General features: G+C 45.5%; 1 protein-coding gene across 4 annotated transcripts in view; it reads right to left on the bottom strand.

Moving 5' to 3' along the window:
- Positions 1-17118, bottom strand: part of LOC126950329 (general transcription factor II-I repeat domain-containing protein 2B-like) — a 61797-nt gene that overhangs the window by 7123 nt on the left and 37556 nt on the right. For all 4 annotated transcript variants that reach the window (XM_050783638.1, XM_050783636.1, XM_050783637.1 and 1 more), the window contains exons 9-14: positions 12577-12654; positions 7938-7994; positions 6147-6212; positions 3818-3895; positions 1985-2068; positions 202-385 (exon numbers count right to left, since the gene is read on the bottom strand). In XM_050783638.1, coding sequence (XP_050639595.1) covers positions 202-385; positions 1985-2068; positions 3818-3895; positions 6147-6212; positions 7938-7994; positions 12577-12654 — 547 coding nt within the window. The remainder of the gene's footprint in view (positions 1-201; positions 386-1984; positions 2069-3817; positions 3896-6146; positions 6213-7937; positions 7995-12576; positions 12655-17118) is intronic.

Raw genomic sequence — 17118 nt, 5'->3', positions numbered from 1 at the left:
GCTGTGTGAGCTACAACTGGGACGGGCTGCCCGTGATCACCGAGGAACAAGGACATGGATACATCTCAAGGAAGCAGAAGATGATGAAGTCACTGCGGGAACAAACCCCCAGCCCAAGTCACGGGGCAGACATTCCTGGGCTGCCACGTGCCCACCTTGGGCAAGTCAGAGTTTCCAGATTCATTCTCTTGACTCACTTACCTGATGACTGTGAATTTGATAAACTCAGCTGCCTCCAAGATCCTCCTCATGGAACTGATTTCCAGGTAGCCGGGGGCCTTGAATACCACCCCCGGGGGCATGCCGTCAATCACCACACAGCCAGGGTTGAATGTGATCTTCCTGTAGGGAACTTTCACAGGGAAATCCACGCCAATTGCTTCACCTGTGACAGGATGAGCAGCATAAAACCAGCTGAGTTTGGCTGGGCGCGGTGGCTCACACCTGTAATACTAGCCCTTTGGGAGACTGAGGCGGGTGAATCACTTGAGGCCAGGAGTTTGAGACCAGCTATGGCTAACATGGCGAAACCCTGTCTCTACTAAAAATACAAAAATTAGCTGGGCATGGTGGCACATGCCTGTAATCCCAGTTACACGGGAGGGACCCAGGAGGCAGAAACTACAATTAGCTGAGATCGCCCCACTGCACTCCAGCCTGGGAGACAGAGCGAGACCCTGCCTCAAAACAAAACAAAACAAAACAACAACAACAAAAACACAAATAAAACTAGCTGAGTTTGTTCCTTACATTTCCTAAACCAGAACTTAGAAGCATCAAATGACAATACTTATAATCAGTCATTATTATTTTCCAGTGGTACTACGATGTGTGAATATAATTTTAACATTTTCAAATTGGCATGGGTAGTAGGCAAACTCAGTTTCTCCATCCATTACACGGGGTTATCCTGGCGCCTACCTGAAAGGTTTTATGTGAGGATTAAATGATCAAACACATGTTGAGCACAAAAAATAATACGCAAGGTGAGCACTCAGTAAAATAAAGATAGCTATTATTATTATTGTAATTAGTCAATGCTACCACGCAAAAGCTCTTCTGTAAAAGACACATTGACTAATTTTTATCACAGCTCTTTCACAAAAAGATCAATTTCTTCTTCTTTTTTTTTTTTTTCCTGAGACAGGGTCTTGCTCTGTCGCCCAGGCTGGAGTGCAACAGTGCGATCTCAGCTCACTGCAACCTCCACCTCCCAGTTTCAAGCGATTCTCGTGCCTCAGCCTCCTGAGTTGCTGGGATTACAGGCATGCACCACCACACCTGGCTAATTTTTTGTATTTTTAGTAGAGATAGGGTTTCACCATGTTGGCCAGGCTGGACTCGAACTCCTGGCCTCAAGTGATCCACCCACCTTGGCCTCTCAAAGTGCTGGGATTAAAAGCGTGAACCACTGCGCCCAGCCAAGATCAATTTCTTGTAAGATAAAGTAATTTTTTTTTTTTTTTTTTTTTTTTTTTTTTTTTACAGACCTGGGGGTCACTTTGTTGCCCAGGCTGGTCTCAAACTCCTGGGCTCAGGTGATTCTCTAGCCTTGGCCTCCTGAAGTGCTGGGATTACAGGTGTGAGCCAATGCACCTGGCCAAGTATTCTTTTTTTTTTTTTTTTTTTTTTGAGACGGAGTCTTGCTCTGTCGCCCAGACTGGAGTGCAGTGGCACGATCTCGGCTCACTGCAAGCTCCGCCTCCCGGGTTCACGCCATTCTCCTGCCTCAGCCTCCGGAGTACCTGGGACTACAGGCGCCCACCACCACGCCCGGCTAATTTCTTTTTGTATTTTTAGTAGAGACGGGGTTTCACCGTGTTAGCCAGGATGGTCTCGATCTCCTGACCTCGTGATCCGCCCGCCTCGGCCTCCCAAAGTGCTGGGATTACAGGCTTGAGCCACCGCGCCCGGCCAAGTATTCTTTTAAAAAGAAGTATTTTAAGTATATGAATTCTGGATATAAAAAGATATAAAAACTTACCAAATTTTCGGCTAAAGAGGTCATTAACTTGTTCTCTTAGCTGTTTAATCTTTTCAATGCTTGATAATCTTTCCTTCTCATTATCTAAAAATAATTAAACAAATAAACAAATCAAGGTTATTCATGTATTTTCTCCCAAGAGAGCTGTTGGGAGAAATGCCTGTTAGCCCCCGAGAAAGTGCTTTACCTGGATTGTTATTCAGTTTACTTTTAGCAATAATTAAGCATTTTGGAAATTTGGAAATGGAAGCCATTATAGATAATACAGAATTTTCCAAATCATAACCCTATATAAACATACTACATATTACTTTTAAGGAATATTTTCAATATCATACAAGACAAGGATGTTTACTTTCACCACCACTTTTCAGCCTTAAAATAGAAATCTTAGCCAATGAAATATGACAAGTAAAAGGAATAAGAGGTACTAGGATTAGAAGGAAAGGTATATTTTTGTTTTCTTTCTTTTTTTATTTTTCTTTTTTCTTTTCTTTTCTTTTTTTTTTTTTTTTGAGGCTGAGTTTTGCTCTTGTCGCCCAGGCTGGTGTACAATGGTGCAATCTTGGTTCACTGCAAACTTCTGGGTTCAAGCAATTAATTGCACCCCTCCCAGATTCAAGCTATTCTTCTGCCTCAGCCTCCTAAGTAGCTGGGATTATAGGCGCCCACCACCACACCTGGCTAATTTTTGTAATTTTAGTAGAGACAGGGTTTCACCATGTTGGGCAGGCTGGTCTCGAACTCCTGACCTCAGGTAATCCACCTGCCTCAGCCTCCCAAAGTGCTGGGATTACAGGTGTGAGCCACTGCACCCAGTCTATTTTTCTTTGCTTTTTGTTTTTTAGAGACAGAGTCTCACTGTGCTGTGCAGGCTGGTCTCAAACTCCTGGGCTCAAGTGATCCTCCTGCCTCAGCCTCCCAAAGTGTTGAGATTACAGGCACATGCCACCATGCCTGGCCCTTTTTTTGTTTTTATTTTTTAGATATTTTTCAACACTTTAAAACTTTATTTACTTTTGAATAACTAAAGCAATCACATGGCTCAACACTGAAGAAGAGTAATACACAGAAACATCTCAAATGTCTCTCTCCCATCCCTATCTCAGCTGTCAGTTTCCTTCCCTGGAGGAACTATGTTATTAGATTCTCTTGTATATTTCCAGATATATTTTACATACACATATTCAGAAAAGAAGACTATTATTATTATTATTTATTTTTTTGAGACGGAGTCTTGCTCTGTCCCCCAGGCTGGAGTGCAGTGGCGCGATCTCGGCTCACTGCAAGCTCTGCCTCCCGGGTTCATGCCATTCTCCTGCCTCAGTCTCCTGAGTAGTTGGGAATACAGGCGCCCGCCACCATGCCTGGCTAATTTTTTGTATTTTTTTAGTAGAGACGGGGTTTCACCATGTTAGCCAGGATGGTCTTGATCTCCTGACCTCGTGATTCACCCATCTCAGCCTCCCAGAGTTCTGAGATTACAGGCGTGAGCCACTGCGCCCGGCAGGAAGATTATTAATGATGGGCAACAAAACATTTCACCTCTGTGGCCAATTCCAGTTCAGCCATAGCTGGTGCTCGGTGCTGCCTGCTCTGAGATGCATTTTCCAGGTAATGCCCGGGCTTGGCCAGGAGAAGCAAAATATCTGGTTAACAATGTCTGATACGAGCAAGATGCTTGGTGTGTAGCAACTTGCCGCATATTTTATATTCCCGAACTGTCATTTCTTAGTTGTCAGGGTGAACTAAGTGAAAAATGACAGGTCCAAGAGACCACCCTATGTCAAAAAAGAATTCAGACAAAAGGAAAAATGTAACATTAGTCCATACCTGGAACAGTCACTTGAACGATGTTAAGATCTTCAACACCTGCTGCAGAGTTTGTAACACTGGATGAATTTGTGTTTCCTTAAAACAGAGGTTGAAATTTAGAATTTACCAAGAATAAAGCCAATTCACCTTTAAATATGTCTAAGTACTGCTTTGATCAGAAGCCCAGACTGATTATTATTATTATTATTTTTTTTTTTGAGACAGGTTCTTACTCTGTCATCCAGGCTGGAGTGCAGTGGTATGATCCTAGCTCACTGCAGCCTCTACCTCCCATGGTCAAGTGATCCTCCCACCTCAGCCTTCTGAGTAGCTGGGACCACAGACATGTACCACCATGCCTGGCTAATTTTTTTTTTTTTTTTTTTTTTTTTTGAGATTGAGTCTATCGCCCAGGCTGGAGTGCAGTGGTGCAATCTCAGCTTACTGCAATCTCTGCCTCCCAGGTTCAAGCGATTCTCATGCCTCAGCCTCCTGAGTAGCTGGGATTACAGGAGCCCACCACCACCCCCAGCTACTATTTGTATTTTTTTAGTAGCGATGGAGTTTCACCATGTTGGTCATGCTGGTCGAGAACTCCTGACCTCAACTGATTCACCTGCCTGGGCCTCCCAAAGTGCTGGGATTACAGGTGTGAGCCACCACACCTGGCTCTAATTCTTGTATTTTTAGTAGAGATGGGGTTTCGCTGTGTTGGCCAGGCTGGTCTTGAACTCCTGGCCTCAAGGGATCCACCTACCTGGGTCTCCCAAAGTGCTGGGATTACCCAGGTGTGAGCCACCACACCCAGCTCTAATTTTTGTATTTTCAGTAGAGACAGCGTTTTGCCATGTTGGCCAGGCTGGTCTTGAACTCCTGGCCTCAAGGAATCCACCCACCTGGGTCTCCCAAAGTGCTGGAATTACAGGTGTGAGCCACCACGCCAGCCCTAAATCACACTTTCAATTTCACTTCTTTTAGATACTTGCACTTAAACTGAGTTCACCAGCTGCAGGCCTGAGCGGTTACTTTTGATATCTGTCTGTCCACTCCAGTAGGAAAGGGGCTATGTGTGAGTGAATCGTCCTTTCCTTTCTATTCTCCCCGCTTATGTACCCTCCACCCTTCATTCTTTCCTTACTTGAACACAGCACAGAAGAGGCCCAGTTGTGGGTCAGTGCTAATGTGAAAGACTTAAAAAAATTTTGTTTTAATTTTTATTTTTAGAGATGGAGTCTTGCTCTGTTAACCACACTGTAGTGCAGAGGCATAAACACAGCTCACTTCAGCCTCGAAATCCTGGGCTGAAGCGATCCTCCCACCTCAGCCTCCCAAGTAGTTGAGACTACAGGTGTGTGCCACCATGCCTGGCTAATATTTTTGTTAGTTTGTTTTGAGGCAGGATCTCACTCCCATCATGCGGGCTGGGGTATTGTAGCACAATTACAGCTCACTGCAGCCTCGACTTCCCTGGGCTCAGGTGATTGGCCCACCTCAGCCTCCCGAATAGCTGGGACTACAGGTGTGTGCCACCATGCCCTGCTAATTTTTTGTATTTTTAGTAGAGACAGGGTTTCACTATGCCCAGGCTGGTCTCAAACTCCTGGGATCAAGTGATCTGCCCACCTCAGCCTCCCAAAATGCTGGGATTACAGGCATGAGCCACCATGCCTTGCCTAATTTTTTTTACTGTTTATTTTTTGCAGAGATGGAGTCTCACTATGTTGCCCAAGCTTATCTAGAACTCCAGGGTTCAAATGATCCTCTTGCCTTGGCGTCTCAAAGTCACAAAGTGCTGGGATTACAAGCATGCACCATCATGCCTGGTTATTATTTTTCTTTTCTTTCTAATTTTTTTGCACAGCTAATTATGTTGTCTACAACACCCCAAAGTACTGGGCCCTAATGGGAATATGGGCTGCTCTATTATATATACACACATTAGAGATTTCAATCTCTTCCTCACAATTCGTTTTTTTTTTTTTTTTTTTTTTTTTTTTTTTAGATGGAATCTCGCTCTGTCACCCAGGCTGGAGTGCAGTGGTGAGATCTCGACTCACTGCAACCTCCGCCTCCCAGGTTCAAGCGATCCTCTTGCCTCAGCCTCCCGAGTAGATGGGACTACAGATGTGTGCCACCATGCCTGGCTAATTCTGTGTTTTTAGTAGAGACAGGGTTTCACCATGTTGTCCAGGCTGGTCTCAAACTCCTGGGCTCAAGCAACACACCTACCTTGGCCTCCCAAAGTGCTGGGATTACAGGCTTGAGTCACTGAGCTCAGCCATCCTATTCGCAATTAATCCTGTTAGAATGAAAATCATACTTGGCAATGGCGCGTTTGGCAACTAACCTTCGATTTTCACCTCGGCTTCAGGGTCCTCATTTGGTTCTTCTGAAGGCACCAGAGGAGTGGAATCTTGAAAAAAAAATTTCTAAAATGACATTCATTATTAAGTATTCTCCTCATATTCCAACACATTACTGCTCCTATACCAAAAAAGTAGCTTATCTTGGCATTTTAAATACACTTCATATATAATAAACATAATTTTAATTTTATAAGCAATAATAATAGGATAATAAACAGTAATTGAGCCGGGCACGGTGGCTCACGCCTGTAATCCCAGCACTTTTGGGAGGCCAAGGTGGGCGGATCACTTGAGGCCAGGAGTTGAAGACCAGCCTGGGCAACATGGTGAAACCTCATCTCTACTAAAAATACAAAAATTAGCCGAGTGTGGTGGCACACGCCTGTAATCCCAGCTACTCAGGAGGCTGAGGCAAGAGAATTGCTTCAACCTGGGAGGTGGAGGCTGCAGTGAGCTGAGGTCGCAACACTGCACTCCAGCCTGGGTGACGGGGTAAGACTGTCTCCAAAAAAAACAAAAACAAAAACAAAAACAGGATCATTTTGGTAATCCGTGTGTTACTATCTCTCTAAGGCAGATACACAACTAAAAGTAAGGCCACAATGCCTGTAAATGGACAAAGATGTCCCATGCCTCTAGGTTTGGGAAGAAAATCTTTATTATTATTATTATTATTATTTGAGACAGTCTCACTCTGTCACCTAGGCTGGAGTGGAATGGTGTGATTTCAGCTCACTGCAGGCTCCGCCTCCTAGTTTCAATCAATTCTCGTGCCTCAGCCTCCAGGGTAGCCGGGATTACAGGTGCCCGCCACCAAACCTGGCTAATTTTTGTATTTTTAGTAGAGACGGAGGTCTCACCATGTTGGCCAGGCTGGTCTTGAACTCCTGATTTCAGGTGATCTGCCCACCTCAGCCTCTCAAAGTGCTGGGATTACAGGCGTAAGCCACCATGCCCAGCCCTTTTTTCAATTATTAATTTTATCTTGGACATACATAAACCACCTTAGGAATTTAGGCTTTATTCATATGATGCTCAAGATTTATATATGAATGGAGGGAAGTATTATCAAATTTTACTTCTAATGCAAGAATTTCCTAAAATATTACTAACTCTGTCCAAAAGTATTCTGTCATGCCATGCAAAAGAAAAAGCAACAAACAGCAAGTTAACTTCCATACTCAGGTGCTTTAAGTAGAATTACTCTGTGTTTTATAACATCACAGATCAGAAGTACAAGAAGAGATAGAGCCCTTATTACTATATCTTAGGACAAGAACTCAACCATTAATAGTTTTCTGAGAAGACAGGCATGCCAGGAAATCACCTTCTTTATTATATATAACTTGCATGTATAAAAGAGTATGTTCTCTGTAAAATGCTATAAACTTTCAGCTGGGCATAGTGGCTCACGCCTGTAATCCCAGCACTTCGGGAGATAGAGGCGGACGGATCACTTGAGGTCAGGAGTTCGAGACCAGCCTGGCCAACATGGTGAAACCCCGTCTCTACTAAAAATACAAAAATTAGCCGGGCGTGGTAGCGGGTGCCTGTAATTGCAGCTACTCAGGAGGCTGAGGCACATGAATCGCTTGAACCCAGGAGGCAGAGGTTGTAGTGAGCCGAGATCGTGCCACTGCACTCCAGCCTGGGTGACAGAGTGAGGCTCCGTCTCAAAAAAAAAACAAAAAAAGAAAAAGAAAGAGTATGTTCTTTGTAAAATACTATAAACTTTTTTAAAAGAGAGAGAGAGGATGCTGCATTTTTCTAACCTTCCATTGGTAATTCCATTTCTATTACTTCATTGCTTGTGGAAGAAGGGTGGCTTCCTGAAAGAAAAATAATATAGAACAAAGGGAGAAATATAAAAATGAAAAAAGAAATCATTGAATACAATGCAAACAATTCAATATCCACACAGGAATACACTTGAAATACTTCTGCCCCTTGAAATAAAACTGGCTGCATGCGGGGGCTCACGCCTGTAATCCCAGCACTTTGGGAGACGGAGGCAGGTGGATCACCTGAGGTCAGGAGTTGGAGACCAGCCTGGCCACCATGGTGAAACCCCGTCTCTACTAAAAATGCAAAAATTAGCTGGGTATGGTGGCAGGCACCTCTAGTCCCAGCTACTCAGGAGGCTGAGGCAGGAGAATCACTTGAACCCAGGAGGCAGAGGTTGTAGTGAACCGAGGTCACACCACTGCACTCCAGCCTGGGCGACAAGAGCAAGACTCCACCCCCCCAAAAAATATAAATAAATAAATAAACCTCAACCAAATGATCCTTTGTTTATTTTTTTATTATTTTATTTTGGAAAATTTGAAACATACCAAAGCACAGAGATCACACAGTGAAGCACCCACGACCACCAGCCCATGTAACCTTGTTTCATCTGTACCCACCCCACCCCTGTGCCCACTGGGTGGGTAAAGGGAAGTCCCAGCAGTCATAGAATTCCATGTGGTAATACCGTAGAACGAATAAGTAAGACATAAGGGCCTGTCTTCCTTTTGCATTACCACAATATCACGATTACCCTCAAAATTAACAATCGTTCTTCATCTCCGTCTGATATCTAGTCATTGTTTAAATTTCCCTAGTTGTCTATTTATTTATTTAGAGACAGGGTCTCACTGTGTCACCTGGGCTAGGATGCAGTGGCGTGATCTTGGCTCACTGCAACCTCCACCTCCTGGGCTCAAGAGAGTCTCCCACCTCAGCCTCCCAGGTAGCTGGGACTACAGGCACATGCCACCATATCCGGCTAAATTTTTTTTTTTTTTTTTTTTTGAGATGGAGTCTCGCTGTGTCTCCGAGACTGGAGTGCAGTGGCCGGATCTCAGCTCACTGCAAACTCCGCCTCCCGGGTTTACGCCATTCTCCTGCCTCAGCCTCCCGAGTATCCGGGACTACAGGAGCCCGCCACCTCGCCCGGCTAGTTTTTGTATTTTTTAGTAGAGATGGGATTTCACCGTATTAGCCAGGATGGTCTCGATCTCCTGACCTCGTGATCCGCCCGTCTCGGCCTCCCAAACTGCTGGGATTACAGGCTTGAGCCACCGCGCCTGGCCTACTCGGCTAATTTTTAAAATTTGTTTGTACAGACAGGGTCTCCTGTGTTGCCAAGGCTGATCTTGAACTCCTGAGCTCAGAAAATGTGCTCACCTCAGCCTCCCAAAGCACTGGGATTAGAGGTGTGAACCACCATGCCCAGCACATAAATGTCCTTTTTTTTTTTAAGTTTTTATTTGGAAAATGTGTTTTATGTTTTATTTTATTATTTTTTGTATTTATTTTATTTGTAGACAGTCTTACTCTGTTGCCCGGGTCGGAGTGTGGTGATATGATTAGGATTTCCTGCAGCCTGGACCTCCTGTGCTCAAACAATCCTCCCACCTCAGCCTCCTGAGTAGCTGGGACTATAGGCATGCAGCACTGAACCTGGCTAATTTTTATTTATTTATTTGAGACAGAGTCTCACTCTGTCACCCAGGCTGGAGTGCAGTGGTGCAGTCTTGGCTCACTGCAACCTCTGCCTTCCAGGTTCAAGCAATTCTCCTGCTTCAACCTCCTGAGTAGCTGGGACTACAGGTGTGCGTCACCACGCCTGGCTAATTTTTGTATTTTTAGTAGAGACAGGGTTTCACCATGTTGGCCAGGCTGATCTCCAACTCCTGACCTCAAGTGATCCACTCGCCTCGGCCTCCCAAAGTGCTGGGATTACAGGCGTGAGCCACTGTGCCTGGCTAATTTAATACTTTTTTTGTAGAGATGGGGTCCCACTGTGTTGCTTAGGCTGGTCTTGAACTCCTGGGCTGAAGCAATCCACCTGCCTCAGCGTCCCAAGTGATCCCAAGGCGCTTTTCCCAGTGCCTGGACCGGAAACTTCAAATTTACAGAAAAGTTGCAAAAATAAAAGAGTACAAAGATCCATGTACCTTTTGCCCGGATCACACAATGTTAACATTTTACCCCGTTTCCTTGATCATCAGGATGCCTTTCCCTCCCTCCCTCCCTCCCTCCCTCTCCTCTCCCCTCCATCTGTCATCTATACAGGTGTATATACACATACTTTTTAATATTTTTCCTGAACCATTTGAGGAAAGTTACAAACATCATAGGCCTTGATCTCTAAATAATTCAGTGACTGTTTCCTAAGAATAGGCACATTCCTTTACACAATCACAATAAAGCTTTTAAAACCAGGACATTTAGCTGCAAGACGACACCTGGATCCGTTTTATCATGGGTATTGCAACTTTCTCAGCTGACTCGAATGTCCTTTAGAGCTTTTCTCCTTTCAGTACAGGAGCCAGTTTAGGGCAAGGTAGTGTTTCCAGTTGTCGTGTCTTTTAAATCTCCTTTAATCAGGAACGGTTCCATAGTCTGTCTGTGTGTTTTATAACATTGACTTTTTTTTTTTTTTTTTGAGACAGAGTCTCGCTCTGTCGCCCAGACTGGAGTGCAGTGGCCGGATCTCAGCTCAGTGCAAGCTCCGCCTCCCGGGTTCACGCCATTCTCCTGCCTCAGCCTCCCGAGTAGCTGGGACCACAGGCGCCCACCACCTCGCCCGGCTAGTTTTTTGTATTTTTTAGTAGAGACAGGGTTTCACCGTGTTAGCCAGGATGGTCTCGATCTCCTGACCTTGTGATCCGCCCGTCTTGGACTCCCAGAGTGCTGGGATTACAGGCTTGAGCCACCGCGCCCGGCCTAACATTGACATTTTTTACGAATAGAAATCCCCTCCTCGGCTGGGCGCAGTGGCTCATGCCTGTAATCCCAGCACTCTGGGAGGCCAAGGCAGGCAGGTTGCCACCACCTGAGGTCAGGAGTTTGAGACCAGCCTGGCCAACATGGGGAAACCCCTTCTCTACCAAAAATACAAAAATCAACCGGGCGTGGTGGTACACGCCTGTAATCTCAGCTATTCTTGAGGCTGAGCCAGGAGAATCACTTGAACCTGGGAGGTGGAGGTTGTAGTGAGCCACAGTCATGCCACTGCATTCTGGTCTGGGCGACAGAGCGAGACTCTGTCTCAAAAAAAAAAAAAAAAAAAAAAGTAAAGCAATGAATTTATCTGAGTTTCTCACATTCTGGATTTTATTGACTATGTCCTTGTGGTGATGTTTTCATATGTGCCTGTATTCCATGTATCTCCTAAAAATTGCTGGTTAGCTCTAAAGGCTGGATCAGACTTAGGTCTGATTGTTTTTTTGTTGTTGTTGTTTTTGTTTTTGTTTTTTGAGACACAGTCTCACTTCAGCACCTAGGCTGGAGTGCAGTGGTGTCATTATAGTTCGCTGCAGCCTTGACCTCCCAGATTCAAGCGATCTTCCCACCTCAGCCTCCCAAGTAGCTGGGGCTACAGGCATGCGCCACCACGCCTGGCTACTTTTTGTATTTTTTGTAGAGATGGGGTCTCACCGTGTTGCCCAGGCTGGTTTGAACTCCTGGGCTCAAGTGATACACCTGCCTTGGCCTCCCAAAGTGATCACAGGTATGAGACACTACACCTGTATTGGTTTGATTTTGTTTGTTTTTGAAGAATCCTTGACCAAAATGGTGTGGTGTACTTTCTGCTGGATCCCATCAGGAGACCAGTGACCAGTCAGTTCAGGAACTGTCAGTCAAGTCTGTCCATGATAAAGTCTCCATCAGACTTTTATAAAATGGTTGTAATGGCAACTGACAATTATTGCCAAGATGCATTGCTTCATTACGTGGTACAAAATCATGACAGTCGTGACAATTTATGACTTCTTTTTAAAAGCCTTATGGGCCAGGTGTGGCAGCTCATGCCTGTAATCCAGCACTTTGGGAGGCCAAGGTAAGTGGATCACCTGAGGTCAGGAGTTCGAGACCAACCTGGCCAACACGGCAAAACCCCGTCTCTACTAATAATACAAAAAATTAGCCAGGCATAGTGGCATACGCCTGTAATCTCAGCTCCTCAGGAGGCTGAGGCACAAGAATCATTTGAGCCCAGGAGGCAGAGGTTTCAGTGAGTGGAAACAGCACCACTGAACTCCAGCTTGGGCAACAGAGTAAGATTCTGTCTCAAAAAAAAAAAAAAAAAAAAAAAAATGTGGATTTAGGCCAGGCATGGTGGCTCACGCCTATAATCTCAGCACTTCTGGAGGCCAAGGCTGGAGGACTACTTGAGCCCAGGAGTTAGAGACCAGCCTAGGCAACAAGGTGAGACCTCATCTCTATAAAAAAGAAACAAGAGTACATGGATTTAGGTTAAATACAATCTATTTCATAACTGTAGGATTTACTCTAAATGGCAACATGCTAAATCCTAGGTAAACATACATGGGTGTTCGCCTGTTTTTCAGACAGGTAGTAATTAAAATCTTCCATCCCAAATAACTTTTGGGGAAGAAAATTATCATCAAACAGTATTACCTTGCATATTATAGTGATAGTAATTAGGATCTTCTGATTCTTTCTTGACTGCGACAGCTTCTGCTTTCAGTGAAATGCCTTAGAATGCAATGGAAATTATAAAATTGTATGTTAGGTTAAGCTTGCCAACAGAGACTATGACTAGCTAATATAAGTTGATTAATACAGCAATGTTACAATCAGCAAAAGAACTTGTAGCTCACTCACTATGAACAAATTTGACCTCTCGATACAAAAACAGAAATACTATAAATATAAAATAATGTACATATAGAAAACATACATTATGTATTTATGTATATTTATATAAAAAAATATCAATTGTAAAATCAATAGAAAAGGAAAGAAGGAAGGAGGGGACCGGGCACGGTGGCTCATGCCTGCAATACCAGTACTTTGGGAGGCCGAGGCGGGCAGATCACTTGAGGTCAGGAGTTCGAGACCAGCCTGGCCACCATGGTGAAACCCTGTCTCTACTAAAAATACAAAAATTAGCTGGGAGTGGTGGCAGACACCTGTAGCCGCAGCTACATGGGAGGCTGAGGCAGGAGAACTGCTTAAACCCAGGAGGTGGAGGTTGCAGTGAGCTGAGATAGAGCCACTGCACTCCAGCCTAGTTAACAAAGCGAGACTCTGTCTCAAAAAAAAAAAGGAAGGAAGGCGAGGAGGATGAAGGAAGGCATCAAGAAGGCGTGAGACCTTAGTTCTGGTTCTAGTCCTAGTTTTGGGAGATTTTCCCCTTCATGGTGGCTGAATATCCACATGCATTTACATGAAATGCTGTGAAGATTATTCTGTCATGGAGCCTGAACTGACATGTATAATCTTTTTTTTCTTTTTTTTTTTTTTGAGACAAAATCTCACTCTGTTGCCCAGGCTGGAGTGCAGTGGCATGATCTCAACTCACTGCAACATCCACCTCCCGGGTTCAAGGGACCCTCCTGCCTCGGCCTCCCAAGTGGCTGAGACTACAGGCGTGCACCACCACACCTGGCTAATTTTTGCATTTTCAGTAAAGACGGGGTTTCACCATGTTGGCCAGGCTGGTCTCGAACTCCTGACCTCAGGTGATCCGCCCACCTTGGTCTCCCAAAGTGTGGGGATTACAGGCGTGAGCCACCATGCCCGGCCAGGCACTTATAATCTTAAGCTACCCACTACAATGGAACGGATTTCAAAACCTGGAGAAGCTACACCAGTAAAACCAAAGGCCTTTATCAGAGAAAGGTGTGGTTGGCTGCAAAAACAGGCTCAAGACCTCTCCCATCTCAGGATGTACATCCCTTTGCAATTTGACTCTCCCATGCTTCTTTTCTAGAAGTCTGTTTCTCTGCCATTTTGTTATTATTTTTTGAGACAGAGTCTCGCTCTGTCACCCAGTGGAGTGCAGTGATGCGATCATGGCTCACTACAACCTCTGTCTCCTGGGCTCAAACGATCCTCCTGTCTCAGTCTCCCGAGTAGCTGGGACTACAGGCATGCATCACCATGCCTGCCTAATTTTTTATTTTTTGTAGAGTTGGAGTTTCACCATGTTGTCCAGGCTCGTCTCAAACTCCTGGACTCAAGCAATTTGCCTGCCTTGGCCTCCCAAAGTGTTGGGATTACAGCTGTAAACCATGGCGCCAGGCCATTCTCTGCCCCTTAATCTGGCCCTGGCTGTGTGACTTGCTTTGGTCAATGGGACATCAGCAGATGGGATGCAAACAGAGGCTTGAGAAGAGTTTGATCATCTGTGCCTCCTGCTTCTAGAACCTCATCACCATGGGAGCCGGCCTGGGGTGCTTCCTATAGGGTATGAGGCCACGAGGAGAGAGACCCTGATGTCCCAGACAAGGCCTCAGACACACAGCCATCCGGCCCTTGCTGAGCCAGTCCAGCCAACACACAGAAACGTAAGAGAGACTAAATATTCCATTCCATTCCAGCCATTCCATTCCATTCCATCCCAGCCATTCCATTCCATTCCACTGGAGTCCTTCCCCTTCCCCTTCCCCTTCCCCTTCCCCTTCCCCTTCCAGCCCAGGCTGGAGTGCAATGGCATGATATCGGGTCACTGCAGCCTCCACCTCCCAGGTTCAAGTGATTCTCCTACCTCAGCCTCCCGAGTAGCTGGGACTACAGATGTGCACCACTATGCCTGGATAATTTTTGTATGTTTAGTGCAGACAGGGTTTCACCATGTTGGCCAGGCTGGTCTCAAACCCCTGACCTCAGTGATCCACCCACCTCGGCCTCCCAAAGTGCTGGGATTGCAGGCATGAGCTACCACACCTGGCCTCATTTCAGGGTACGTTTAAATACAGCAATAGATGACCGATACTAAAATATACATGTGACTTAACCATGAATGTTTATTCGACTTTTTTTTTTTTTTTTTTTTTTTTGAGACGGGGTCTGGCTCTGTTGCCCAGGCTGGAGTGCAGTGGTGTGATCTTGGCTCACTGCAAGCCCCGCCTCCTGGGTTCACACCAGTCTCCTGTCTCAGCCTTCCGAGTAGCTGGGACTACCGGCACCCGCCACCACGCCCGCCTAATTTTTTTTGTATTTTTAGTGGAGACTGGGTTTCACCATGTTAGCCAGGATGGTCTCCATCTCCTGACATTGTGATCCACCGGCCTCTGCCTCCCAAAGTGCTGGGATTATAGGCATGAGCCACCGCACCCAGCCAACCATTTTGTGTTATAATAGCAACACAAAAAAACTGTGGCACAGCTTGGGGTTCATTGTTTAGCATAATTTATAAGTTCTGAGGGGTCGTCTGAAAATCTTTAACAGCTCTGTTGTTATAAGGATAGTGAAGCTAAACATTTAAAAATCTGATTGTCAGCCGAGGACGGTGGCTCAGACCTCTAATCCCAGCATTTTGGGAGGCTAAGGTGGTCAGATCACTTAAGCTCAGGAGTTCAAGACCAGCCTGAACAACAGGGTGAAACCCCGTCTCTATTAAAAATACAAAAACCAGCCAGGCGTGGTGGCGGGCGCCTGTAATCCCAGCTACTCAGAAGGCTGAGGCAGGAGAATTGCTTGAACCCGGGAGGTGGAAGTTGCAGTGAACTGAGATCGTACCACTGCACGCCAGTCTGGGCGACAGCGAGACTCTGTCTCAAGAAAAGAAAAAAATTGGCCTGGTGCGGTGGCTCATGTCTATAATCCTAGCACTTTGGGAGGCCAAGGCGGGCGGATTGCCTGAGCTCAGGAGTTTGAGACCAGCCTGGGCAACAGGGTGAAACCCCGTCTCTACTAAAATACAAAAAATTAGCTGGGCGTGACGGTGTGCGCCTGATTCCAGCTACTCAGGAGGCTGATACAGGAGAATCACTTGAACCCAGGAGGCGAAGGTTGCAGTGAGCTGAGATCGTACCACTGCACTCCAGCCTGGCAAGACTCAAAAAAAAAAAAAAAAAGATAAGACAGAAAGAAAGAGAAAAAGAAAGAGGGATGGAAGGAAGGAAGGAAGAAAGTGAAAGAAAGGGATGGAAGGAAGGAAGGAAGGAAAGAAAGAGAAAAAGAAAGAAAAAGAAAAAGAAAGAAAGAAAGAAAAAGAAAGAAAGAAAAAGAAAAAGAAAGAAAGAAAGAAAAAGAAAGAAAGAAAGAAAGAAAGAAAGAAAGAAAGAAAGAAAGAAAGAAAGAAAGAAAGAAAGAAAGAAAGAAAAAATTAAAACCAGGGAGATGTTTCTTCTATGTAGCAAATGCTATCACAAGAAATAAGGAGCAATTGAGCACCGGCTCTCAGGAGCCTGCCGGCAGCTGGTACCAATCCGTATCGCTTCATGAAGTCTACAGTAGGAAGTTTTGTGAATAAGGAAGCATATTTTTGTTCAAATGAAACCACATCTCCAACAAAGGCACGTGGGAACCACACATCTAGCCCAACAGCTGGTGAGGAAGGAAACTCGGCCCCTGGGGACACTGATCACGTCTCACTCTCACCCCTTTCATCTTCCCAGGTTCTTCTTCTTCTTCTTCTTCTTTTTATTTTCTTTTAGAGACAGAGTCTTGCTCTGTCACCCAGGCTGGAGTGCAGTGGTGCCATCTTGGCTCACTGCAACCTCTGCCTCCTAGGTTCAAGCAACTGTCCTGCCTCAGCCTCCTGAGTAGCTGGGATTACAGGCGCCCACCACTACGCCCGGCTAATTTTTGTATTTTTAGTAGAGACGGGGTTTCACCATGTTGGCCAGGCTGGTCTCAACCTCCTGACTTCAGGTGATCTGCCCCCCTTGGCCTCCCAAATTGCTGGGATTACAGGTGTGAGCCACCGTGCCTGGCCTCATCTTCCCAGTTTGTATGTGGAGCCTGTGGCTTGGGGTATTTTTAAAAATTCTCTGTGACCAGGTAAGACACAGGCAGAACATATCTGAGCTCTGAAAACATCCCAGGCTAAAATTGAGTGGGCAGGAGTTTGAGGCCTGTCAGGTCAGAAACGAGACTAAGATTCCACAGCGGACCTGTGCTCACAGCTGAATTGTGCTGACCTGAAATACTGTGCCTGCTTCTCTCCATTCAACTTGTCTTGGATTGACTTAGAACCACTGCAGAGGA

This window comes from Macaca thibetana, chromosome 3 (genome assembly GCF_024542745.1).
Source record: "Macaca thibetana thibetana isolate TM-01 chromosome 3, ASM2454274v1, whole genome shotgun sequence".
In the NCBI taxonomy this organism is placed as follows: Eukaryota; Metazoa; Chordata; class Mammalia; order Primates; family Cercopithecidae; genus Macaca; species Macaca thibetana.
This window is presented reverse-complemented; position numbering and strand designations above follow the sequence as displayed.